Source organism: Galeopterus variegatus, unplaced genomic scaffold (genome assembly GCF_000696425.1).
Source record: "Galeopterus variegatus unplaced genomic scaffold, G_variegatus-3.0.2 Scaffold2167, whole genome shotgun sequence".
NCBI lineage: Eukaryota > Metazoa > Chordata > Mammalia > Dermoptera > Cynocephalidae > Galeopterus > Galeopterus variegatus.
In genome coordinates, this window is record NW_007728278.1 from 155,189 (window position 1) to 166,751 (window position 11,563).

At 45.1% G+C, this 11,563-nt stretch overlaps 2 protein-coding genes across 2 annotated transcripts in view; one reads left to right on the forward strand and one right to left on the reverse strand.

Moving 5' to 3' along the window:
- The window catches only part of KIF28P, a 33,832-nt gene extending 30,531 nt beyond the window's left edge, over positions 1 to 3,301 (forward strand). Inside the window, 3 exon segments of the mRNA XM_008580821.1 lie at positions 986 to 1,260; positions 3,075 to 3,164; positions 3,166 to 3,301. Coding sequence (XP_008579043.1) covers positions 986 to 1,260; positions 3,075 to 3,164; positions 3,166 to 3,301 — 501 coding nt within the window.
- A 631-nt stretch (positions 3,302 to 3,932) lies between these two features.
- Positions 3,933 to 11,563, reverse strand: part of SCCPDH (saccharopine dehydrogenase (putative)) — a 38,758-nt gene continuing 31,127 nt past the window's right edge. The window contains exons 10-12 of the mRNA XM_008580822.1: positions 7,548 to 7,659; positions 5,858 to 5,939; positions 3,933 to 4,586 (exon numbers count right to left, since the gene is read on the reverse strand). Of these exons, the coding sequence (XP_008579044.1) occupies positions 4,481 to 4,586; positions 5,858 to 5,939; positions 7,548 to 7,659 (300 nt within the window). The 3' untranslated portion in view covers positions 3,933 to 4,480. The remainder of the gene's footprint in view (positions 4,587 to 5,857; positions 5,940 to 7,547; positions 7,660 to 11,563) is intronic.

An 11,563-nucleotide genomic window follows, 5' to 3' on the forward strand; every position in this document is an offset into this window, starting at 1 on the left:
TGCAAAACAGAGCTAAGAACAGCTGCTGCGTCCGCCTGGCAGGGTCGTGAGTGGTGTCTCCTGGGCACATGGGCAGGGAGCCACTTCCTGGCGTTTCTCCAGCTAACCGTCCCTGCTGTCATCTATCGCTGCTGTAACAAGTGACCACAAACTCATTAAATGACACACACTACCTTGTAGTTCTGTCTGCAAAACAGAGCTAAGAACAGCTGCTGCGTCCGCCTGGCAGGGTCGTGAGTGGTGTCTCCCGGGCACATGGGCAGGGAGCCACTTCCTGGCGTTTCTCCACCTAACCGTCCCTGCTGTCATCTATCGCTGCTGTAACAAGTGACCACAAACTCATTAAACGACACACACTTACTACCTTGTAGTTCTGGAGGTTAGAAGGCCCACTTGAGCCTACCGGGCTAACGGCGAGGCATCAGCAGAGCTGCTGTGTCGCTGGCAGCTCAAGGGGAGCTTCAGAGGCCACCACACTCCTTGGCCCATGGCCACCTTTGTCCACCTTCAGTGTCAGCCACACAGCCTCTCTGTGACACTGCTTCCGTCACCACATCTTTCTCTGCCATTTTCTACCTTCCCTTCACATTTGAGGATTGCACTGGGCCCTCCTGGATAATCCAGGCTAATCTCCCTATTTTAAGGTCAGCTCATGAGCAACCTTAATTCCCCTTTGCCGTGTTAGGTTCCAGGGATTAGGACATGGACATCTCCCAGGGCCATTCTGTGTACCATGAGCCCCAAACCTTCATTTCTCCTGGGAGGGTCTGTCTGCCACCTCCATCATCCCCTCTAAGTCATTTCCCAGGCTCAAGCAACTCACGTAGTGACAAGTAACAGGTCCAGACTATGGTGTTCCTGAAGGATGTCACCAAAGCTAAGTTTGATGAGAGTCCATTGGAGGGAGCATGTTAGGAAAACTGAGAGATGAATTGTTAAAACAGCAGTAAAATCTAATGTCGGTTACCTGCCTTTGTGTTTCCAGGTGTGGATTTGGTCAAAAGCCAAGATTATCAATAGGAAGTTCCTAATGGAAGAACTTTAGCAGCACTTTCTAGATGGGGAAGACAGCCACGTGGCTCAAGACGACGACCCTTTCTGGGATCCTGTGGAGGTCATGCCCCTGGGTTCAGCGCACATCTGGCTGCAGTCACTTGCCTACTGCACGAAGCTGGAGGAGCAGATGGAGGTCCTGAACTGCGATGGGCTGGAGGAGGTGGTGCTGCACATCTGCATAGCTCCCTGCTCCCCGACAGGACAGTGGGTGTCTCCTCCCCCTCGCTTAGTTCTGTGTTAGTCACACATAGAAAATTCAGAGCCAGCCTGAGTCCTCCTGAGGGGGCGGTCAACTTGGTACCCGGAAGTGGTCATTCACGAGACAAATGAATGAGCTCATTCATTCTTTTTTTTTTTTTTTTGTCTTTTTCCATGTCCGGCAACGGATCGCAACCCTCAGTGCTGCCCCCGCACCGGACCGGGGACCGGCAACGGGATCGCAACCCTCGGTGTTGCCCCCGCACCTCGCTCAGCCAGTGAGCGGGAACCGGTCTGTATGTGGAATCCGAACCCTCGGGCGGGAGTGCCGCCACGCCTCCCAAGCGGTGCACTTATCCAGTGCGCCACCGGGCCGGCCCCGAGCTCATTCATTCTTGATTTGGCCTCATCTGATCTGATTTTTGTATGGCAGCCAAATCAGCTGGCCCAGAATCCCCAGCAGCATTGGCGACAGCGCAGCACTGCCCTGGGGGACCAAGGGAATGAGCACATCGATTCATTCTTGATTTGGCCTCATCTGATCTGATTTTTGTATGGCAGCCAAATCAGCTGGCCCGGAATCCCCAGCAGCATTGGCGACAGCGCAGCACTGCCCTGGGGGACCAAGGGAATGAGCACATCGTGCAGAGAACAGGTAGTGAAGGAGTCTTGAACAAGAACCAGAAGACCTGAGTTGGTTGCAAACAATGGGCCCTCCGAGGAGAGAAGCCAAGTGTGCTGCAGGGTCTGCCCAGCCCAGCCCAGCCCTCTCCTGGTGCCTGAGGTCTGTATGCTTCCCCCATGTCCAAGGCCCATCTAGCTGATGGCACCCAAGAGCCAGGAGCAGAAAGCCAGTTCTCCAGCTCAGCCCTTCTCTGTCCTTGATATAGTCCTGACCATTTCTTTGTCCTTTTCTTGAGGTAGGGTGGAGATGTCTGGACTCATTCTGTGCTGTCACCTGACCTTTCTGTGGGCACAGGCTTCAAGCCTTCAGTTCTGTCCTAAACTCTGTTCAACATTACCTTTTACCCTCCTCTCAACATGTCTCATCTATTTTTCTCTTTAGGCCACAGGCAGTTTTTATAAAAGCTAGTCTTTGAGCAACCCTAAGCAGGGGCTGGCAGGGGGACCTGGTTTGGGGGCCAGGCCCTCAAAGGCACCTAATGCAATCTTTTGTCTTTGTGAAGAAGAAACCAGCTTAAAAAGGGAGTAAGAGAACCTTGAGGTTCTGTGACTGAGAGACCAAGCGACTTCCCGGTCATTTGGCTACCTCGGGCTTCTAGGCTAACCCATTGCATATCAGTAAAGTGGCACTGTAACTAATAGGTTTCAGGCTTTGTGAGCTTGGTTGATGTGAGAGAGGTGCCCTCTTGGAGAGCTGTCCAAATCCGTTTCTGAGCTTATAGGCCTGGGCTTGACACTGGACTCTAAAGAATTCTCCAAGGACAATGACAACGTGGGAGGCTGCATCTGAGCAGCCAGCTGGCTTTCCCCTGTCCCCCTGGGGTCCTACCTAAATGTTCAGTGCGCATTAGCTTCCACACGTGTGTGCGTTTATTGTACGAGGCTCTTTATACTCCTTTCTCCTCCAGGCTGTGAGCTCCTTGAGAAGGTCCTCATCTTACCCTGAAGTGCCAACGTAGAGCGGGCTCTTCTTAAGTGTCTCTTGAATGAATGAATTCCACCCTGGCGATATTACTATCCTTCCTTCAGTGAAATTACCTCTCTCTCAAGGATTGTTTAATTCCCTTGACATCACGGTCCTCACTTGCTCGGCCCCAGCTTAACCTGAGATCAGTGTTCACCTCTTCTGTTTCTAGAGCACGTGGTGAGGATGTGGTTATTGACCCTTTGGAGCTGCTGGGCAAGAGGATCGATTTCTAGATTCACGTTGTCCGGCGCCTTGGCGTCGTGGCTCAAGGAAGATGCAGAGCAGGGCATTCAGATAGGGTTCCAGCCTGCACCACCAGCCCTCTGCACATGCCACCCGCCGCGGCTGTGCTGCAAAGCAGTCTTTCCTCAAGTTTTACAAATGACCTTATCATGAAATTTTCTTAAGTTTCTCTCTTTGCTCTATTCCAAAATGACTATTTTCCCCCATCTATGTAATAGAGAAGCTACGTGTCTCTCTGATAAACCCTTTCCTAAGGACCCATAAGTGAGGGCACAGTGGGGACCACAATCCCTGTCTCACGACGACCAGGCCGGGTAAAGGAAGCAGTTGGGTGGGCAGCACTGCACCGACAGTCCCTGTCTTCGGCCTCCGTACCCTCCTGGTTCTTCTGCACAGGCAACACCAATGACACTCCTGTATAGTTATGCCTCTCACTTGAGAGCAGAAATTCCATAAAGGGGTGGCTGTCTTTTTTACATAATGAACAGCACAAACACGACATGTGTCTTCATTATATTCTTATTATAAAGGGGAAAGTCCTTTGTCTTATTTTAGAGCTTAAGTGGAAAACCTAGTTAAAATACAAAGGGTAAATTAGAAAAAAATTCTCCTGCTCAGGCAATGAAAAGCACAGAAACTTACAAGTTGTATCCTTAAAACTCATCACAGATACAGAAGCAGGGAAAGAAAGAATGACAGGCCCAATTGCCTGCAGTGAGTAGGTCAGACCAGTTAAGCAGCATTCCTGCCACTATACAAATACACAGCAGGTCCAAACACAAAACCACTTTCAACTGACAACCCTTTATTAATCAACTGAGGTAACAGTCCAAAGTCGGTCAGTGTAGATGGGCGAAAAACTAGGCTAAAATAGCAAAAGTGCAGCTTCGTTTAGCACAGGCTCACACGATATGTACAGAAACTCACTGGAAGGCGAGATTCTGTTCAATGCCATGGCAAGGAAAGCAGCAAGGAAAGGTGCTGCCCGCAGTGAGCACTGGCCTGGCGCCCTCGCTGAGGCTGCTGGGGGCAGGACAGACAGGGACGCCTCCCCCACCATCTGACCTGCCAGCTCATTCATAAACATTTCTAGAACACTTCAATGGAAAAGTCAGTCAAATGTTAGTTCTCTGCCACAAGGGATAAAATCACAAAATCAGCTGAGATGTTAAGTAGAGGGTAAGCTAGTACAATATCTTGCTTTTAACATGTAGAAATTTTAAATTTGACAAACTTTTCCACATATAGTCAGGCTGATAGAAGAATTTCAGATATCAAATACACAAGCTGTTAATTCATACACTTTAAGACTTCAGTTAATTCTTCAAATGTTCAGACTTCCGAGCTGCTAATGACACTAAATTCAATGCCACGTTGGTTGAGTCTGTCAATCAACTTTGTTCTGGAGAAAGCTGCTCCAGGTGTGAAGACCCCGCCCCTGTAAAACAGTAACAAGAGAAAACAGTGCACACGGCTCCTCTCCAGACCTCTCCGCTGCAGGACGAGCTATCAAATCACTGCAGAACTCATGAAAACCCTAGTCTCATTCTATCCTCCCCTGTAAAACAGTAACAAGAGAAAACAGTGCACACGGCTCCTCTCCAGACCTCTCCGCTGACCTCTCCGCTGCAGGATGAGCTATCAAATCACTGCAGAACTCATGAAAACCCTAGTCTCATTCTATCCTGGCTACTTTTGGTTCCATTCCTAAAATCAAGCAGATGAGCAAGCAGCTATTATACAGGAGAAACTAGAGGCACAGCCAATCCCATCTAGGTTGGTTCAGTTCCTGGTGAGATTGTTTCCATGTGCAACTGGTGTGTTCAAGGGGCACACTGAGCGTCATCAACCTGAGTAACCGCTGTTGTTTATAAAGACAGTCCTGACTCAGGAGATTAAAGACCTGAGTGGGATAAATTTAGGTAATTATTATTAAAGAATAAGCAGGACTTAAACTGATGAAAAAGAAGTTTGTTTTTGGCAGCTGGCTGGTAACAGGATCCAAATCCTTGACCTTGGTGTTGCAACACTGCACTCTAACCAGCTGAGCTAACCAGCAAGCCCAGAAGTTTTTTAAAAGATATAAAAGCTAACATTTGTAAAATGCTAAATATTTTCAAAGAGTAAAGAAGTACTTAAAATTTTTTAAATTAGGTTTTACTATATACAAATTCTATTTTTATTACTTAGTAGTATTTTAGGACATGACTGATTTACTTAGCTGCAGGCCTATGCTCAGCTGTATAGGAGGCCTAGTTTTAGGGTAACAAATAAATGCTAGTAAGACAGTACATCGATAATAATCATCTAGCCAGGATCCCGTGATTCAGTTCACGCTTAGTGTCAGCCAGGGCTCCCACTGCCAGCCAGGTATCATTCAGCACTGATTAGAGGCTCCTGTTAATATTATTTAACAATGGGGACCTTTTTGAGTAGCTGACTCTGGACTTGAGCTATTCTTTCAAGGAACTAAAGCCAACTTACATGGCTCTCAAACTTTTCTGTCTCTTCTCATTCACCTCCACGGTTGTTTCCAGATGCTGGTAAGGAACTTTCTTTCTCACAGTTTTAATTTACCTATATCTTTGGGTCAAAGGAACTATAAATGCTATCTATGTGCAACCCAAAGCCTGGAAATCAAATCAAAATAAGCTAAAATAGAATATAGATGGAAGAGATATCTTCTAATTAGAAGAGAACCAAACTTACGCCTTAGGAAGATCAGAGACATCATTTAGAAGGGTCATGGCTGCCTGAACCATAGCTATAGAGGTAGCCACGTAGCCAGCCTCTGCAAAAAGAAAAGTATTCATGAAGTGTGCACTAAACACCACCCAAAAATCAAATGGTAGATTTTATATCTAACTCTAGGTACACACAGTTTTTTCAATAGATACCCTGGTCACTCAACAAAAATAACAATTAACATTTATACAAGTATTTACAAGTATTGTTATGAACTACAGCTTTAAATCTATTAAACTAACTTAATTTTCATAACAATTATATGAGGTTAGTATTTTTTTGTACCTTTTACAGATGAAGAAACTAAGGCACAGATAAGTTAAGTGACTTGTCCAAACTCACAAAACCAGGCAGTGGCTCGGCCAAAATCACTTGCAGGCAGCTGCCTCCAGAGTCCATGCTCTGACCCACTTACACTGCCCTGCTTCTTGGCAATAACTGAAGCCAATGATCCGAGGGCTTCTGTTTCTCTATTAATACGCTAAAATGACCCCTCTCTGCATTCACATCCTTAAAAAAAAAAACTCAAATTTCTTAAAGAAAAACAACTGACTAAACCTGAGTAACTCAAAAAGAAGTCTATAAGCAAGTGGTGCACTAGCATTTACATTTATTAGCATAATAAAAACACAGTCAACTTATCTTAAAAAGCCAGGTGGGAATTTGAAGACACGACATGCAAACATATTGCCATCTGCTTGATACACACACACACACACACACACACACACACACACACACACACACACACACACCCCCGACCTATCAGGGACAACAGTAATGAAACTTACACTATAATTCACAAGTGGGCTGTCTCTGCATATTTCTCTCAAATTTATAGCAAAAGCTCTTGAACTTTTTGGGGGCAACACATCCTTTTAACAACTTATTAAAAGGCATCACCCTCCCTTGAGAAATGCATGTGTGCACACAGGTTTTACGAACAACATCGGGGTGTTCAGAGACTCCAAAGAAACCTTGGACTGCAGACTTAAGCTCTATTATGATGTAATTATACTGCTTGAATCTGAGACTAAAACAGGTAAACGTCAGTTAGCCCCTTGTCCTATTAATACTAATTCAAATTTGCCATTCTGAATTACTGAGTCATACTGAAAAAGAAAACCATAGGAAGGATGCACTAATAAAGTTGGACTGAACCAATAATTTCAATCTTTCTTTAACAGAAAAATTTTAAATTACTTAAATAATAATTGGTGCAAATGTATTTCTAAAACAATTATACCAGTAAGGGGACCTTAACCGTTGGCTTGGTGTTGTCGCTCTCCCAAGTGAGCTAACTGGCCCAATCCCTACATAGGGATCTGAACCCATGGCCTTGGTGTTATCAGCACCACACTCTCCTGAGTGAGCCACGGGCCGGCCCAATTAAGGTTTTTTTTAAAAGATGACCAGTAAGGGGACCTTAACCGTTGGCTTGGTGTTGTCGCTCTCCCAAGTGAGCTAACTGGCCCAATCCCTACATAGGGATCTGAACCTGTGGCCTTGGTGTTATCAGCACCACACTCTCCTGAGTGAGCCATGGGCTGGCCCCAACAATTACACTTTAAAAGAATATATTGTAATAGCATTCCACTTCATAGCTTAAGACAATGTAAAACTCCTAAGCAGTCTTAAGTCATATGCAAAATACCTGGTCCTTTCACCTGAGTACAAATTTTCATATTTGGTTTCTTCTGATCGGTACCGAGGCATTTGCTGTATCCTTGACCAAAGAATGTCAATGTAAATGATGAGGCATCAATCTGTGGAAGAGAAAGCAAAGAAAATTTAATTTAATAACTATGTCATTTCCTCCTGGAACACAATAAAGCCCACTATTTACTTCACATGAGACATTTTCAGTAGATAAGAACATCACACTCTATCTGCCAGAGTACCTTATCATCCTTTAAAGCACAGAGCAAACACTAATTCTTCGAAGCTGTGAGTTCTAATGACTGGTGTAGTAGGGGGCAGCGGGGCAGGTGGTGAGGAATAGGGATGAGATAAAGAGATTCTTAGGTTGTGGCTTAAAGAAGGGCAGCACCATTCACACAGGCAGTTTAAGAGAAAAAGCTGGAGGTAGCTTTTATGGGGGGCAGATATGGAAATCTGGTTTTAGATATCTGTTTGAAGTAACAAGACAAAAATTAGCCAGAAAGTAATGGAAATATGGGCCTGGGACACATTTATATAATTGCCCCACTTAGAGATATAAACATTCAATTCAAGAAATTAAATTCTAGAGAATTTATCCTGGCACCTTTCTCAATCACTAAATTCAGGAATAAGGTAACAAAGAATTCAGACATGATCACCAAATTTCATTAAGTACCAACTAAGGGTCAGATTCCACATGAGGCCCTGAGACATAAATAAATAAAACACAGTCTCTGCCTTTCCTGGAGCTTAAAATTTAGTGGGGGGGAGAGATTTAAATAGATTAAATAACATATGAGACCTGAACTAAATGGTGCAGAAACAGCTCAGAGGAGGTTATTATTAAATCTGCTGGGGCAGAGGGCAGGGTTTTGAAATGTATACACACACATATACACATATTTTCATAGCTTATTACACAGAAAAGTAGGGTGAATTCCAGAAAGGAGAAACCAGTGTTTAAAGGCCAGAGGGAGGCAGTAGTGTGGTACACCTAGAACATACAATTCAAGAGGTGCAGACAAGCTCAGACACACATGCCACACTTGTCCCCTCCCCTGCTGTGGCACGTGTGCTAACTGATCATAACCCTATCTCAGGCTGGGCACACATTCAGCTTCAGAATGATATTCAACATAGTCTCTGAGCTGCTACTACTAATTAGCCAGAGTTGGATGAAAAATGAAACCTATCTGCCATCCAGGACTCGATCATGAAGGGCCTAGGATGGTCCCATCCCTTTGGAGATGAACTTCCAGCCAGTCAGGCTCTAGGCGTGTTCACCAAAACCACCCAAACCTGACCTGGAACCTTCCTACCTCCACAGCAGTGACTCTCCACCCTGCTGTGCATTAGCATCACTGGGGAGATTTTTAAAACCCCAATACTCCAGATCTACTGAATCTGAATCCCCAGAAGCAGGGCATATTTGCAAAAAGCTCCCTAGGTGATTCTGATATATGAAATCCCAGTTAGGAATCACTGCCAAAGTGGGGAGTCAGGGAAGCATTTTTCTTTTTTTTTTTTTTCCTTTTTTGTCTTTTTTCGTGACCGGCAACGGATCGCAACCCTCAGTGTCGCGCCTGTACCGGACTGGACCGGCAACGGGATCGCAACCCTCGGTGTTGCTCCCGCCCCTCACTCAGCCAGTGAGCGGGAACGGGTCTGTATGTGGGATCCGAACCCTCGGCGGGAGCGCCGCCGCGCTCTCAAGTGGCGCACTGTAGCAGTGCGCGACCGGGCCGGCCCAGGGAAGCATTTTAAAAAAGGCAATGACAGGCAGGTTTTCTGTCTCAGAAAGATCTCTTGAACTGCAGTGGGAAGATGGATTAGAAAGAAACCACAGGAAGGCTATGAAAAGTTCAGTCAAGAGATAAGGGCCTGCATTATCAACAGAGTAAGAAGGTAATCCACAAAATAGGAGAAAATTATTTGCAAATCATATCTGATCAGGGATTCATATCCAGAATATACAGAAAACTCCTAAAACTCAATAACAAAAAAACAAACAATCCAATTTCAAAAATCTTTGGCCAAAGGGACTTGAATAGATGTATCTCTGAAGAAGAATACAAACGGCCAATAAGCACATAAAAAGATGTTCAACATCACTAATCATTAGGGGAATGCAAATTAAAAACAAAATGAGAAACCACCTCACACCCATGAGAATGGCTACTATGAAAAAAAAAAAACAAACCAGAAAATAGCAAATGTTGGTGAGGATGTGGGGAAAGTGAAAGGCTGATGCACCGTTGGTAGGAAGGGGAAATGGTGCAGCCACTGTGGAAAACAGTTTAGCAGTTCCTCAAAAAATTAAAGAACTTATTTAGATAAAGATCCAGCAATTCCACGTCTGGGTATAAAACCAAAAGAATGCAAAGTGGGATCTTGAAGAGATATTTGCACACCCATGTTCACAGCAGCATGATTCACAATAGCCAAAAGCTGAAAGCAACCCAAGTGTCCATCAGTGATTGAATGGATAAGCAAGATGTGGGTGTATCCATACAATGGAATATTATTCAGCTTTAAAAAGGAAGGAAATTCTGACACATGCTACAACATGGATGAACCTTGAGGACATTATGCTGAGAGACATAAGCCAGACACAAAACAACAAAGACTGTATGATTCCATTTATATGAGGTACCTGGAATAGTCAAATTCCTAGAGACAGAAAGCAGAATGGTGGTTGCCAGGGGCTGGTGGAAGGGGGAGCAGGGAGCTATTGTTTAACTGGTACAGAGATTCAGTTCTGAGAGATGAAAAGAGTTCTGGGATGAATGGTGGTGGTGGCTGCACAAAAATATGAATGTACTTAATGTCACTGAACACTTAAAAAAGGTTTAAATAGCAAATTTTGTTTTGTATATTTTCCACAATTAAAAAAGGAAAAAAGAGATACATAAGGCAGCTGTACATAAGGCAGCTGTAACAGGTATTGAGAAAAGTCTAGAATGATGCCTCTGTTTCTAGCTGGGCAGATAAGAGTGCCCCCGAGATGGGAAATACAGAAGGAAGAAGAGCATTTGGGGGGAAGCAGTTCAGATTTTGACATGGTGAGTTGGAAGTACCTTCGGGGCATGTGTCTAGTGACATAGCTGGATATATAAATGTAGAGACACACGTGTGCTGCTACTGGAAGAAGAGCATTTGGGGGGAAGCAGTTCAGATTTTGACATGGTGAGTTGGAAGTACCTTCAGGGCATGTGTCTAGTGACATAGCTGGATATATAAATGTAGAGACACACGTGTGCTGCTACTAGCACTGCTGAGATCACTGCGAGAGAGAGCGTGAGAAGGGGCCAGGATGGAGGCCTGGGCGTGATCCACATTCGAGAAGAAGATGAGGATACAGCAAAGCAGAGGAGGAGAAGGAACAGAGAGGAAGTGTGCAAGACACTTGTTACAGAAACAATGGGAATCAAGTACTTCAAGAAGGAAATAATGTCAAAGATAACAGACTAAATAAGGACTAAAAAGCATTTGCTGTATTGGGCAGTTACAAGGTCAGTGGTGACTTTAGCAGGAGACAACAAAGGGTGAGGGAAGGGCCGAGGGCTCTTTTTTTAGGATGGGAAAGACACTGGCATGTTTACAGGATGAGGAGGAAGAACCCGTAGAGGCGAGGGGCAGAATCTAGAGGAGAGAAAGGAATGATCGACGGATGAATAATCAGTGCAGTCACGGCTAAGACTCGGGCTAGTTTGAATCGAGCATCCACCACATTCTAGTATGCGAACTTCCGCAAGTAACACCCGCTCAGTTTATCTCCTGAACTGTGAGAAGTGGACGTCACGTGCATTCCCCTCAATGGCTGCTGGAGGACTGAGATGCGCAGCACACGGCCCAGGGGCTGTCACGCAATAAACGACCACAGCTGGGGGTTAGCCTCGTGCAGGACAGCAGCCTTGTCCGGCGAGGAGAGAAGGTGAAGATGGGAACAGTGATAACAGGTCTCAGGGAGGAACCTGAGTTGGTACAATTTTCAGATAGGGAAGAGGG